The sequence below is a fragment of the Triplophysa rosa genome, linkage group LG10, assembly GCF_024868665.1.
Source record: "Triplophysa rosa linkage group LG10, Trosa_1v2, whole genome shotgun sequence".
Taxonomy (NCBI): domain Eukaryota; kingdom Metazoa; phylum Chordata; class Actinopteri; order Cypriniformes; family Nemacheilidae; genus Triplophysa; species Triplophysa rosa.
Window position 1 is genome coordinate 8,468,988 of NC_079899.1, and position 15,997 is coordinate 8,484,984.

The following is a 15,997-nucleotide window of genomic DNA, read 5'->3' on the forward strand; positions in this document are numbered from 1 at the left end:
CTCTCTGGACTTGGACTTGACTTGGACTCGAACCTCTTTGGACTCGGACTTGACTCGGTCTCGACTAGTCCTGGTCTTGGACTTGTCTTGGACTCGACAATGGTGGACTTGACTACAGCCCTGCTTGCTTTAAGGGGGCGGGTAGGATAATCCACCGGCGTTTTAAATCCCGTGATTCCACTTGAGGCTGTCGTTGGCTTTCTGACGGTTTTCTCATTGGGAAGATACGAGACGACAGACGAGTGGTTTCGGTGGGCCGTTCGATGCGGAAGCGAATTCGGAGTAGTCGCCGTTTGGTCAGCAACGTGGTGATGGCAGAAGCATCCGCAGGTAAAAAGAAAGGAACGGCGGTGGGGCACAACTGCTCCGGGAATGGAAAAGAGAGGATTGAGTGGGGGAAAGTGATGGGAGTATGGATTTAGGTAGTAAAGAGGAGAATGGTAGACAGACAGGGAGCAGTTGGAAGGAGATAAGGAGTGACCGAGGAGAAAAACGGAAGGAAAGGAGTGATGTAGATGAGTCTGATGGAAAGAAACAGGAGAATATAAAATGTATCGTAAGGTTTGGAGAACAGGCTGGGGTAAGCAGAATCAATCCATTAAAGTTGACAAAGATGATAAATAAAGAAATAGGAGATATTGATTTTGCCAAAGTGCTACCTGATGGAAATTTGCTAGTGGGGTGTAATAAAGAAGAACAGGTAAATAAAGCTCTCAAACTAAAGGAGATAGGAGGGATTAAAGTTATCAGCGCAAACAGATTTGGAGATAAAAGTAAAAACAAGGGGCGAAAAGGGATCATTTTTGGCGTTCCACTTAACGTAAGCATGGAAGAATTTAAAAGCAATTTAAAAGGAGGGGAGGTAGTGAATGCACAAAGGACAAAGACAACTTTAGATGGAAATAGAAGAGAAACTGAAACAGTAGTGATTGAATTTCAAGAGGAGGAGATACCAAAAAGAGTAATGCTAGGAGTGATGATTTACATCGTAAGAGAGTATATACCTGGGCCAGTAAGGTGTTTCAATTGCCAAAGGTTTGGCCATGTTGCCACGAGATGTAGGGAACAGTGCAGATGTGCTCGATGTGGTGGACACCACGAATATGGCAAATGTGAGGAGGGAGTATGTAATACCTTCCATGAATAGGAAGGAACCAACAACAAAACGAAAGTAAAGGGCCGACAGCTACCTCACGGTCAACTGCCGGCCACACAAACATAAATAAAACTTAACACAATGTCCAGGCCTGGTGTTCTCTCGTCGTACACTCCTGTCGCTCGTCCTTTTATGCTTCCGTCGCTCCTCATTGAGAGATGGGAGACCGGTGCAACGTGCAGCTGACACTCGTTATCACTCGCGTCACCGGCCTCGCACCGTTTCCTCGCAGCTCTCGTCCCGCCTTCCTCGTTACATACCCCCATCGCCTCTCACAGGCCGGGGGGTACCCACAAGACTGTGCTCTATTCCCCCCCCGGGGGCCAGTCTCGGCGGCCGCAGCACCTGGGGCTGGGGCTATGGACAGACGAGATGAGAGAAAAGGAGACGGAAGCACAAGGAACTGGTCCGGTTCCCTGACACACTGTCGCTCAGTCCTCAGCCAGCCGAGAGGCTCTTCCTCGCGGTGCCATGCGGTGGTACTGGACGCTCGGTGAATGGCTCGATCCTCCTCCGCCCCCTGGCAGCCGGCGGCTCCTCCGGCTGAGGGCAGCTGGCAGTGAGTCCCCCGTTTCCTGCTCCTCCCCTTCACGGCGGACGGCAACAGGCTCCAGCCCACGGCCAATGGCGACGACTCCTCCGCTCCCTCCCGGACGGCAACCACCCACCTTGGCCCAGGAGCACGGCAGCGAAGTCTTCGTCCCATCCGAATACGCGGTCCAGCAGAAACTCCTCTGCACCGTGATACCCCTCAGCAGCGAGGGCTCTCCAACAGCATGTCTCTCCTTCCTCCCGGGTTTCGGCACCAATGTACCAACGGTTTCTCAGATACACTAGCTTTCTTTTTGCAAGGCAAGGCGTTCAGCCGCCTTCTGTTCAGAATATTCCCTAGCTCGGGCATGCGCATCATTTAATTGCCTTTTGTGAAACAACAACCACTCATGTTTCGAGTCAGAAATCTGCTCCAGTACTAGGAGGGCATCTACTGGCAGGTAGGGCTCAACACCAAACAATAAATAATGTAGCGAATACCCAGTGGTCGAGTGAGGTGTTGCGGTATATGCATAAATCAATTCTGGTAGGTATTCTGGCCACCGGCGTTTCTTTTCAGCAGGCAGAGTACGCAATAGATCGTGTAGTGTCCTGTTGAACCGCTCACACTGTGCCTCTTTTTCACTCCGTACAGCTTACAAAGTTCAGCTACGACTTCACTTTTGAAGTGAAGCAAGTAGCTCAAGTTTCATGCTACTATAATTTCTATCATTCTTCTCAGCATCTCTCAGACGTCTACTTGCAAAAGCAATAACGCATTTTACGCCCCCTTGTAGCTGATACAACACAGCACCTAAACCGTGACTGATGGCATCCGTCTCTACAATAAAAGGTGCCGTAAAGTCTGCTAACCCTGGTGCGCTTGTCAGCTCAACTTTAAGAGTGTCAAACGCAGTTTGACATTTTTCAGTCCACAGGCTCTTCAACAAGGGTTAGCTCTGGTCGCACTTCCGCGGTCTGAACATGCATTTACTACATCATGGAGAGGACCTGCTATTTTAGAGAACCCCTGAATGAATTGCCTGTAGTAACTACAAAACCAAGGAAAGATCTCAAATCCTTTAGAGTTGAGGGAACCGGCCACTGTTTCACGACTGCCACCTTCTGAGGGTCTGTACTAATACCATCTCTGGAAATCTGGTGCCCCAAAAACACAACCTTTGACTGAAGAAATTGGCATTTCTCCAATTTCACCTTGAGTCCAGTTTCCTGCAACCTTCTTAGCACAGTCTCTAGCCTAGCCAAGTGCTCCTGGAAAGTAGAAGAATTCACTAAAATATCATCTAGGTAGACAAGCAAAATTTGAAAGACTAGATCATTCATTGTGGCTTGCATTAGCCGTTGAAAGGTTGCAGGTCCATTGCAGACCCCAAAAGGCATGCGTAAGTACTCGTACAACCCAAAAGGGTTTGAAAAGGCAGTCTTATGCCTGTCCCCTTCAGCCATTGCCACCTGATGGTTACCACTTGCTAAATCGATTGTGGAGAAATAGCTCGCTCCCCGCAAAGCATCAAAGCTTTCATCGATACGGGGGAGTGGAAATGCATCTCTTTTTGTTTTCCGATTTATCTTACGGTAATCTACACAAAGCCTAATACTACTGTCAGACTTACATACCAGCACTATTAGCGATGCATAGGCACTGTTACTCTCTTGTATTACTCCTTTCCTGATCAGCTTTGAGATGTGCTCTTTCACTTCGTAGTACTGATTGGGCGGGATTCGACGGTAGGGCTGTGTGACAGGCTCATCGTCAGTCAAGTGAATTCTGTGTTTGACCTTGTCTGTACAACCTAGGTCACTATTGTCTACAGCAAATACATCCATGTACTTCATTAACAATGACCTAAATTGAGCTTGCTCGTGCTCGCTCCCTCCAACATCAATCTTGTCCAAGACGGCCTGCACACAGCTTTTGCTACTCTCATCTTCCACATTTAAAGTTACTTGTTCTATGTCAGCTGAGATTCTCTGAAATTGTACTTGACACTGCTGTGTGCTGTCTACACACTCTACCTTAGACAGGAAACCCAGCCGGGTCCTGGGTGACAGCCACACATCCTCTTGTGAGAGATTCAGAACCTTAACTGGTATATGAGGACTGTGAGAGTCAATGAGTGTGGGTACAACTACCAGACCACCTGGCAAGGGAGTGCTAAGGGGCTCTAACAACATAGGACTCCCTTCCCTGTCTCCCTTACTAAGTCCCGTTGCCATGATGGTCAGCAGGAATTCGCTCTGGCCATTTCCCAGTTACACGTTCAACAGATTTCCTATCTATAGCACACGTCTGTGTTTTCTGGAAAACTTGTCTCCAATCAGAATCCAATTTTCCCCCTAAAGTTGTGTCAAATTCTGCTTGGACCAGCTGCCTACACTGCCGGATTATGTTCATACCTACAATACATGGCACAGTCTTTTCAGGGCTGGACATGTTTTTAACCACTAGGAAGCCACAACTAGGCATCTTAATTTCCATGGCCTCCACGTCCATCTCTAGATATCCAAGATAGGGTATGTCTAGCCCATTGGCGGCCGTAAGCTTTAGCAACCCAGTCATAGAGAGAATATCACCATCATCACCACACAGATGATCTCTGAAAAACTGCTCAGTTATTGTGCTCACCTGACTGCCGGTGTCCAACAGGGCTTGGGTAGTAACACCACAAATCAAAAGGTCAACTATGGGACATGAACTGACAGCACGTTGCAACAGCAGGTCACAGGATGCTGGCACATCTTTTGAGTCTGTGGATCTTCCCCAAATTGCCCGACTCACTACAACCGGGGATCCCCGTTTCCAGAGGGCCAGAAGTCCAGAAGTCAGAGGGCATAGACTGTACTGTTCTAGAACTTCGCTTCCGTGGGCAATTCTTCGCTATATGACCAACAACCTGACACTTGAAACATATCGTTTTCCCATCATCTGTGAATTTTGGTGGCAATTTATGCATATACAGTAGGTATCTACCCTTGCACTACCCCCCGTGCAGCCAGATTCTTAACAGCTTGGGTCAGCTCATTAATGGCTTTGCCCTGCTCGGCACATCCTCTAAGGTAACCGCTTTTGTTTCTTGCACCCTTAGGACAGAGCATTGGGCCATGTTACTACTACTTAGTTACCTTCAAACTTACAGAGGGCTCTTCTACCGACAACAGTTGTGCTTCTTCGCGTACATCCATCATTGTACATCTAGGGTGGTCTCGCACAAATTTGCGTAGCTCTCTTCTAAGAGAAGTATCTCGGACCCCCTCTATGAATTGATCCCGTAATGCCCCACCCTCATTTGTTACTGCACTGGAGGAACATTTCGTAACCAAACTGAGAGCTTGTGCTAAAGCATGCGAGAAAGCTCTCAGATTTTCCCGTTCGAGTTGTCTATGGCTGTAGAAACTGTGTAAGAGCTGAGGTGTACTACGTCTGTCTCTAAATGTGGTACTCTGAGGTACTCAAACAACTCACTAACATCATCATCAGTAGTACTACATAGATGTACCTCTTCCAGGGCTGTCCCTCTTAATAGTGATATAACAAAATCATACTGCTCCTGGTCAGATTGATGTCTAGCCCGAAGTACACGCTCAATTTCCTCTATAAAATCGTCGACTGATCGACCATCCCTCTCGATATCACCACAAAATGGTGCGATGTGCCTCTCTCTCGGGACATAGACATAAGATCTCTGATGCAACGCTGAAATCACTGCCATTGCTTCATCATGCTTACTTTGCAATTCTGTAATTTGTGCTGACAAATTAGTTTCACTCCAAACATCATCTGGGTTTGACATTGTGAAAACTCAGTCATTAAAAGTCTCTGTTCAAAGGTTTGAAAAGATAAGCGTATGTCCTTGTGACATAGTGTAACAGTTCTCAGTGTCCCTTCAAAGTCTGTGGCTGATGAGCTCTAGCTGGATCTCGGTGATGCCCCACGACAGACTGTCACTGTCTTTGCAGCAGTCGTTCCTCCCTCTCTCCCAGAATCTTCAATCCACTCTTCACCACTACTGTATTATTCATTTTACATTGCCCACACCATAGAAATAACTTGCTTTTTGCAACTTGGAATAACCCCACTATGTATTATATTTTTGTTTTGGCTGTAAGAAGAAGAATCAAACACTCAAGAGACCAGCTTAGGAAAATCCTCTCAAAACTAATAGTATTACAAAGGCAAATAAGGATGACAGTAATTCAAGTTATCTCTTTGGTGTGCAGTTGTGAACAAATAAAAATAAACGTCTTTATGCAACAATAACAATAGCAATACGGTAGTGGCTTCCTACTCTAGGAATAAAACACAAAATGTTTTACAATCACACTGCCAATAGACAAAAAAGAAAATACAATTATGTACACATTAAATGTTAGTGTAAACATTACTCACTTTTGAAATCAACATCCCTCTTCACACGCCAATCTGGTAGTTAAGCCACAAGAACAGGCCTCAGATGCACATGTGAACTTGTTAGCTTCGTGCTAACGCACACACATTCACACATTCCTGCGCCAGCATTTGGAAAATAACTAAAAACTTCACTAAGTTATTCACGCGGACAATATCAAGTTGTACGAAATCATTCACATACCAAATCATCCACACAATTCCGCGTAAACACCCAAAATGTCAGGCCGAATTCTTTTCCCAACACGCCTCTTTTCCTCTCTGCTTATCGCATGTGCTCTCTGTTAGTGATGGGTCGTTCTTGAACGATTCGTTCATCTTGAACGAATCTTTAATGTGACTCGGGAAGAACGAGTCGTCTCGGGGAGTGATTTGTCCAGTTGCGCATGCGCATTGCGCAACATTCTATGGGTGCTGTGGCAAAAGAACGAACGACTCAAACCCGAAGACTGGGGAGGTGAACTAATCAATTCTCTTTCCGGCTCTGACTGCATTGGTTTAGCTTACGACGCTGTCACGTGATGAACGAACGATTCAAACCCGAAGACTCGAGAGGTGAACTAATCAATTCTCTTTCCGGCTCTGACTGCATTGGTTTAGCTTTCGAAGCTGTCACGTCGTGAACGAACGAGTCAAACCCGAGGACTTGTCAGATAAGAGGTGTGGTGAGCTAATCATAGACTAAAGACCCAGGTAAACAATGAATTAATCTTTTCTGTTTCTTATAGCATTATAGTTTTGTATTGTTTGTAATGTGATCAACGTTTGCATAAGTAGTAGATGTGAAAGTAACATGTAACATTTTAATTATATTTTGCTAAAATGAATGAAATGAACGATATGACTCGAAAAAAGATCTCTACTAGCGAATGGGCAGGAGTTCAAACAGTTTGTTGAAGGCTTGATAACTAGACCAGATGTGGTATTCAAGATATATTATATGTATTCAAGAAACTTGGTTGAAACAGTGTTTAGATTTTACATTACTAGGATATAGTATGGAATGATAGGGAGCAGGGGAATGGTGGTGGGTGCGCAACATTTATTAATTGTGAAATATCATATAGAATATTGGGAAAAGGAAGGGATCAGGAGTACATTGCTGTGGAGATATGGAATGGAAATCAAGAGATAGTTGTCATAAATTATTATAACCTGTGTAAAAAAATGGAATTAGATAAGATGATGGAAGTGCATGGACAAGATAAATGCAGAGTAATATGGTGTGGGGACCTTAATGCACATAATACGTTATGGGGGGAGGCATATAGATGGTAATGGACATGTGGTAGAGGGTCTGATAGAAGAAAGGGAGTTGGTATGTTTGAATGATGGGAGAAGTACTAGGATATATTCATACAAAAAGAAAAATCTGTGCTGGATCTGATAATGGTTTCGAACAATTTAGCTAGTAAGTATAATTGGGAGGTATGGGAAGAATCTAGTATAGGAAGTGATCACTACCCGATAGTAACAATATTGGATATTGATACAGATAGAATAGTAATGCAAGGAAGAGGGAGATGGGTGTTTGAAAAAGTAAACTTGGAAAAATTTGAAGAAATGTGTGAGGTCGGAATGATGGAAATTGACTCAAATCAAGGAATTGATAACTTGAATGGAAAGATTTGTGCGGTAATACTTGAGGCAGTGGCAGAAACAATACTGAGAAGTAAAGGAAAAATGAAAAGGAAAGAGGTCCCATGGTGGGCAGATAAGTGTAGTAAAGCTGTGAGAGATAGAAATAAAGCTTTTAAACTACTTAAGAGAACACATAACTATAGCCATCTAATACTATTAAAAAAGGCTCAAGCGGTGGAGTGGTGAGAAGAACTATAAGGCAAGCTAAAAGGGAGAGTTGGCAAAGGTTTTGCAGTAAAATCGGAAGAACAACACCAGTAGGTGATGTGTGGAATATGATAAGGAAAATGAAGGGCATTAAGAAGGAGTGGGAATATCCTGTGTTAGAATCTGAAGGAGAAATGGCAGTAACAGATAAAGACAAAGCAGAGATGTTGGTTAAGGCATTTGTTCAGATTCATGGATCTGGGAACTTAAGTGAGGAGGTAAGGAGAAGGAGAGAAATAACAAAGAGAAGGCATCTGGAGGAACTGGAAAGGAGCGGGGAGATGGAAGATCAACAAATTAACTGTCCGTTTACCATGGAGGAACTGAAAAGGACTGTGTTAATCAAATAATAAGCAGTCAGCTCCAGGGAATGTATAATAGAGTGTGGGAGGAAGGAAGACTACCAAAAACGTGGAAAGAAGCCATAGTAATTCCTATCAGGAAACATGGAAAGGACCCCATAAAGCCTGCTAATTATAGACCAATAGTGCTTACATCAAATATGTGTAAAATAATGGAAAAGATGGTTATGGAACGATTAACATATTTTTTGGAAAAGGAAAGAATATTAACAAAGTATCAAAGTGGTTTTGTCATGGCTCTGCTTCATTTAGTCATGTTTTTCTTGGTCCTGTAGCAGAGTCATGGCAAAGCCTTTGGTTATGTGTGGAGAGAAACATATTATTGTCCTTTTGACAATAATATACGTTCTCTCCAGTGTCTTGTCATTGGCCCCGCTCCTCTCGTTTCCTTGTTATCTTTCCCTGAGTGTTTGATTACCCACACCTGCCCTGTGTCGTTATCCCTCGTTTGTCTTTCCTTTAAATACCCTCTTGTTTCTTTGTCTTGTGCTTGTGTATTGCGTGTACTGTTTATCGTGTACGTTCGTCGTGCTACCAGTGTTGGTTGTTAGCCTTACGGTCCGTGTTCTCCTTGTCTGCTGTGTTCCTGTTTCACTTGTCTTAGTAAGTGTTAGTTTAGTTTCTGTCAAAGTATTGTCTAGTTTGTTTAGTTAGTATTGGTTCTGTTGCTCGTTGTATTATTTCGTTACCTTTTGTTTACCCCCTTGCGGGTGTTTAGTTTCTGTTTTTATTATTAATAAAGTCTTGTCTGTTAACCCCTTCATCACTGTCCTGCAATTGGGTTCTCCACGCCACCATTCGTGACAGGTTTTAGGAAAGGAAGAGGGACAATGGACCGAGTGGTGTCTGGAAAATGTGATTAGAAAAGCACAGATAAATAAAGAATCAGTAATAGTGGTATTTTTCGATGCAGAGAAAGCGTATGATATGATGTGGAAGGAGGGACTTTTGATAAAGTTAAAAAAGATGAACGTGGTAGGAAGAATTTATAACTGGATTAAAGATTTTATGGTAGACAGGAAAATACAGGTAAGAATAGGGAAGGAGATGTCAAATACATTTGAGATAGAAAACGGAACTCCACAAGGAAGTGTAATAAGCCCGTTGATCTTTTCTATAATGATCAATGATGTGTTTGATCATGTACAACAAGATATAGGAAGATCTCTTTTTGCAGAGGATGGAGCTCTCTGGAAAAGAGGAAGAAATATTTTGTATCTTCCTATTAGTATATAAGAAGCAATTGGGGTGGTAGAAGATTGGGCATTTGAGTGGGGGTTTAAATTTTCGGTGGAGAAAACTAAACCTGAAAGGGAAATGAAGATGTATGATAGACCGTTAGAGAAGGTAAAGGTGTTTAAGTTTTTAGGTGTGTATTTTGATATGAAACTTACATGGAATGAACATATAAACAGAACAATTCAGAAATGTCAGAAGGTGTTAAACATTATGAGATGTGTAAGTGGAGTGGAGTGGGGGGCAAGCTTTTCTTCATTAAAGACCATATATGTGGCAATGATTCGATCGGTGTTGGACTATGGGTGTGTGGTATATGGTTCAACCTCAAAGAGTATGTTAGAAAAACTTAATAAAGTACAAGCACAAGCTATGAGGCAGTGTTGTCTAGCAGTAAAGATGACACCCATCTCAGCATTACAAATATTAGTAGGAGAGATGCCATTAGAAGTTAGAAGGAAACAATTGATGATTAATTACAGGGCTAACCTTAAAGGACACAAAGGAGAGCACCCTACAAAAATGGTATTAGAAAAGTGCTGGGAACAAAAGAAAAAAAAAAGTTTTGGTTGGAGTAGCAATGTATATGCCGAAGAAATGCAAGTTAGCAGTGTAAAGATGAGTCCCACAGTAGTTATGTCACGCTGGTGGTGGACAGAACCCAAGTGCAGGCAGCGGCAGTGAAGGGATTAACAAATATACTTTATTTTAACCAAAAAAACAAATACACCCACAATGGGGAACAGACAAGGCAACTAAAATATATCAAAAAGGTAAAACAAAAACTTCCCACGTGGGGGCAAAAACAGCAGGACTAAAAAATAACTAAAACTAAACACGACACAACGTCAAGGACACAAGGCAATATAATACAAGACACAGGGAGCACAAAGGTACAGGTACAACTACACGGGAACACAAGCACAACGAACGAGCACAGGACAATGAAACATGAGGGCATTTTAAAGGGAGACAAACAAAGGAAGATAACGAGGGGCATGTGAGGAACATAAGACACGGCAGGGAAGCAATACTGGAAACGAGATCGGCGGGGCCAATGACGAGACACGAGAAAGCACATGGAATGTCAAAAGATAAACACCCCATGGCTTTCTCACACTAAACATAAGGGATCTGTCACGATCCTGCCACGAGACTAGAAAATCCTGAACAAGAAGGCAGGACCATGACAAGTCATACCAGAGTATGGATCATGGACTTATGTAACACCCCAAGTTGATCTGGATATATTGGAAGTCAAAGAAGATAGAGAAACAGACCTGTCATCAGCCTTCTCTGAATATGTTAAGACACAATATCCCCATTTTATACAGATATATACAGACGGATCAAAAGATCCTGAGTGCCAGACGACTGGGGCTGCATTTCAAGTTCCAGACAGGGAAATTGGTGTAGAAAAGCGAACGTCAAATAATCTGTCAGTCTACACTGTAGAAAAGGCAGCAATACTGTTGGCATTGCAGTGCGTAGAGGAAAATAAACCTGGGAACATTTTAATTTGTTCTGATTCAGTATCAGTTTTAAAGAGTATGAGATCATTTAAATCATGTTGTCAAGATATCCTTTTTAGTATACTACAAATAGGTTCAGGAATTATCCAAAATGGTTACGCAATCAGTTTTATATAGGTTCCAGCACACATAGGAATTAAAGGAAATGAGAATGTGGACAAGTTGGCGAAACAAGCGTGCTAACAACAATGCTCGATTCCAGACAGATGGTAGGCCTATTTGCATGCGTTGCAACAGAGTAGGTCATATTGCAAGATTTTGCAGGGCTGAGTTATCAGGTGTCCAGATGAGTGTTGGGGGGAAAATGCAACTGGTCAGGGACATTCAGCTCAGGTATCAGATCATCGTGATGTGGGTGATTCTCCAGTACAGCAGGGAAACTAGCGCCCTCCAGTGTTGAGAGTCTGGCACCAGGAGGGGGTACCTCAGGCTCAAGTAAACTATCGCCTAAAGTTTTTCCCCATCTCATTGGCCAATGTCCTGTAGTACAAGTTAAGTTTGGTGGGGTTATAAACCCTTCTCTGTTAGACACCTGATCTATGGTGTCAATGATCACTGAGGGTTTCTTTGAAAGTAATTTCCCTGCCCACATAAAAGGACAATTGCAACTCTGTAGCTGGTTATGTTTAAGAGCGGCTAATGGATTGGAAATCCCCTATTGTGGATACCTAGAGTTAGATGTAGAGGTGCTATGCAAAGTTCTTCCTAAAATGGGCATTCTAATTATGAAAGACCCGAAAGATCATGCTACCAAACAAACAAAGCTCTCTGTCCCTGGTCTCCTTGGGATGAATATCCTAAACTGTTGTTATCAAGATATGTTTTCTCAGTGTTAGGATGCTCCTGGTGGATGGAGGCCACAAGTGACAAAGCAAACTGCAGCATAGATTTTCAGGGTCACTTTATTTGTGCCATTCAGTGTGAGTCTCCCAAAGTGATACAAGCAATAGAAAAATGCAAAACAAAAAACTGTTCAAAAATGTTTACAAAATAAAAACGTTTGCACGACCACTAGGTCCAAGAGACATATATTATATAAATGCATACAGTATACACACATACAGTGGCGGCCGGTCAATAGGGGGCGCTGGGGCGCCGCCCCCTTAAAGTTATCCAGAGAAGAAAGCTACTTTAATATGCCAACAATAAGTTTAATATATATCGCAAATTAATAATGTAATAAAATAATTTAGTCGTACTATTCCACCGTTAGTCATATTATCATTTATTAAAAAATCAAAAAATCAAAATTGTATTTTGTTCATACGTGTGCGGGGCGCCGGACAAACGAGTGTGTATGTAGGCACGAACATTTTTGAAAAGCATGTGATTTGAGGCTGAGCTCTAATTGGCTTGTTTCAAATCATCCTTGGGGCGCAGCACTCTGCGCCCCAAACCCTCCCACTTTTGTTGTAAGCGAATCAATATTGTTTTTATATTTTTGGCCTCATGTGATTGGACCGTTCTTAACGCCTCTCATTACCGCTCAGCAGATTGTCATTTGACTGACAGGTACTGATTAACGTGTAAGCAAGCGAAATTATCTCGAGATGAAAGAAAATTCGTTTTTATCTTTACAAGAATACCCGTTCCAAAGGCGTTCAGATGAAGAAAGAAAACGGATCAAGGAGCTTGGACCAGATCGACCCAACTTGCAAATTCAGCAGCAGTCAAGTGATCGCGGTCGATCTTACACTCTGTGCTTTTCCGGCACTTCTTATGGAAAACGGAGTTGGCTAGCTGGATGCGATGTAAGTCATGCCTTTTATTGTTTTCCCTGTTTGCTGTTTCAAAGTCTTGGCACCGAAACGTTGTGGACAACAACAGGGGTTTGCGATTTAAAACATCTCTCTGATAAGTGCAAGCGACATGAAAGTAGCCGCAGCCATCTTGACAACGCTATGAGGCTCCAGTTTTTTGGGAAGCTTAGCATTGCTGAACAGCTAGATGAAGGCTACAGGATTGGCATTAGAAGGCACAATGAAGAGGTCACAAAAAATCGACACATCCTGTCTAGAATAATAGACTGTGTAAAATTTTGTGGCGCATTTGAGCTGGCTTTGCGTGGCCACAATGAGAGCGAGAGCTCAGATAACCCCGGGATATTCCGTGGCTTGGTCGACTTTGTTGCTTCTCTTGATGGAGTTTTGAAAGAGCACCTCGAGAATGCCTCTGTGTTTAAGGGAACTTCGAAAACCGTGCAGAACGAGCTGTTGGACTGTATGTTGTCTGTTATGAGGGAACACATAATCCAAGAAGCACAAAACAGCGATTTTCTATCAATCCAGGCCGACGAGACCACCGATATTGCCACACAGTGCCAACTTGTGCTTGTGCTGCGCTACATTGATGGCAAAAGCAACGTACAGGAGAGGTTTTTTGCTTTTATTCATCTGCATTCAACTACAGCTGATTCCATCGCTACAGCACTAAAAGAGCATCTTACTGTCATCCTTCCAGAAGATCAGAAGAGTAAACTCATCTCCCAAGCGTATGATGGAGCCAGCGTGATGAGAGGTGCCACTGCAGGTGTTCAAAGGAAGATTCAAGATGTGTACCCAAATGCCCATTACATCCACTGCTATGCTCATCAGCTCAATCTAATAATGCAAAAGGCCACTTCTCACATACCCAAAGTTAGAATTTTTTTTCTAACCTTGGAGGATTTGCCAGCTTTTTTTCAAGATCACCCAAGCGCACAGATGTTCTTGATAAAGTAGTTGCCCATAGACTACCAACATCAAGCAGTGTTAGATGGAACTTCCACAGCCGTGCCATCAATACAGTGTTTGAGCACAGAGAGGGCCTCATTCGCTGTTTTGAAACTATTCGAGACTCAGGTGACTTTGACCCTGTTACCACCAGAGAGGCAGGAGGCTTTGCCATGCTGCTGGAGGATCAGGATTTTAATTTTTTTCTGCAACTTTTCCACAACATCATGCCACACGTGGACATCCTCTATGCCAAACTCCAGAAGAAGGACATAGATTCAGTCCACATTAAGGGGAGCATCCAGCAGTTCCAGCAGGACATACAGAAGATCAGGTAGCAGCTGTATTCCTTCTTTTGAATTTGTTATCATTATTATTGTTATTAGTCATACATTTTCTTAATCCTTTGCAGAAATTCTCTCCATTCTCTGGTTAACCAAAGCAGTGAAGGAGCTTCTCAACCAAAGAGGCGGCGGTTGCTTAGTCCAGAGGTCCATGAACGGATTGCAACAGAGGTAAGTTTATTGTAGTCCTTGTTACTCTGCAGTTTTTCATAGAAAAGCTATCAAAGGAAGCTATCAAAAAGAAAGTAAATATTAACAACAAGTTAAACGGCATGGTTTCATTTACCCTCTTTGGGTACTAAATGTGTTCTCATGTCTTTGAGTTTATAATTTTTTTGCTTAAATATTGTAGCAAAGAGTAGATCCTTTGATATTGGGCTTTATTAAACTTTATGAAACTATACTACATTTATTTGCAATGCATATTTTACTACAAGTCAATCTATTTAACCATTTTCATAGTCTTTAAATAGTGATCTAAATAGATTTGTTATTCTTAGGTTTCCTCTAGTGGTGTGCCCTTTTTATCTGATTGATATGAAAATGGCTGATAATAAAAAAATGCTATTAGCGCCCTAAGCATCAGAAGTTCATGAAACTTGGCATGTTTGTCTAGTCCATATGTATGAAGTTTGGATAAATCAGGGATTCAAACACTGAAACTGGTCTCCGTCTCTCTATGACTTACAACTGATCATGTTGCAGTTGAAATTGACATTTTGTCATCACTACATCATTTTTGTTTTTGTCCTTCACTCTGTAGGTCTGTGACACCATACTCCAACACACCATGGAACGGTTCTGCTTCACAAGCCACCTCGTTAGTGCCACCCTGCTGCAAGCAGACAGGTTTGAACAGTACACAGTGGCGTTTCCTGAAGATGCACTGAGTAGGACTTTGAAGGCCTATCCAGTGCTCAATGGGAGTAAGCTAAAGACAGAGCTTAGTCTCATCTACTGCAAGGAAGAGTTCAGAACCTGTTGTGGTGCTGTGGACCTACTGCAGCTGTTTAAGGAGAACAATCTTGAAGAAGTCTTTTCAGAGACTGTCACTCTCCTAAAGATCCTCATCACCACACCCATGACCACAGCAGAGGCTGAGAGGTGTTTCTCAACTTTGAAAAGAGTTAAGACTTTTCTGAGAAATAGCATGACCCAGGAGAGACTAAATGCATTGGCCATGCTGTCAATGGAGAAGAGAATGGTGACTGAGATCATTGACTTTAACCAGAAGGTCATTGAGAAATTTGCAAGTCAGAAAGAAAGGAGAGCAAAATTTATTTTCAAATAGTGTTAATGGCCAATGATTAGGTAACTATAGTGTGTTGTGTTTTTTTTGAATGATTACCTTGATTACTTCATTACTGATAATAAACCCACATTCAATTCAAATTCACTGATTCATAGTACATTTATTTGCATGTATTAACATTGACTGTAATAATGATACATCACCTGATTAATGGCTATTTATAGTCCTGCATTACTGACAGTTGTTGTTTGCGCCCCCCCAAATATTTTTAGCACCAGCCTCCACTGCACACATATATGATTAAGAAACATACGTTTGCATTAGGTTATTCTCTAATATCACAGCAGGTATTATCCAAATAATTTCTGCAAAAATAAAACTTGTTCTAAGGTACGAACCATGGAACATTCGATGACGTCACACACCACCTGTAACATGGCCGCGCTGTTCAGCGCATTTACAACCTACAAATAGCTCAAACGGGTAACCGTACAGGCATTGCCACATGGGTCTTAAAACGGGTAAGTGTTGTCTTGTATTCATGTCAAATATTTTAATAAATCTTATAAACCAAATGTACGTGATTTTGTGTTTATTTC

General features: G+C 42.5%; 2 protein-coding genes across 2 annotated transcripts in view; one reads left to right on the forward strand and one right to left on the reverse strand.

Moving 5' to 3' along the window:
- Positions 1-15,997, reverse strand: part of pgfb (placental growth factor b) — a 42,565-nt gene that overhangs the window by 7,447 nt on the left and 19,121 nt on the right. The gene's annotated exons all lie outside the window — the stretch shown is intronic.
- On the forward strand, positions 13,976-15,655 carry LOC130560015 (uncharacterized). Its single transcript, XM_057343450.1, has 3 exons — positions 13,976-14,136; positions 14,215-14,317; positions 14,910-15,655. Exons 1-3 carry the CDS (start codon positions 13,976-13,978, stop codon positions 15,435-15,437), a joined length of 792 nt encoding a protein of 263 aa, XP_057199433.1. The 3' UTR covers positions 15,438-15,655.

Bases quoted from the DNA above. Each gene is read 5' to 3' on its own strand.
- LOC130560015 (XM_057343450.1), top strand. From the start codon at position 13,976: ATGCTGCTGGAGGATCAGGATTTTAATTTTTTTCTGCAACTTTTCCAC. The intron at 14,137-14,214 runs GTAGCAGCTGTA...AATCCTTTGCAG, and splicing joins CAGGACATACAGAAGATCAG to AAATTCTCTCCATTCTCTGG. The intron at 14,318-14,909 runs GTAAGTTTATTG...TTCACTCTGTAG, and splicing joins ATGAACGGATTGCAACAGAG to GTCTGTGACACCATACTCCA.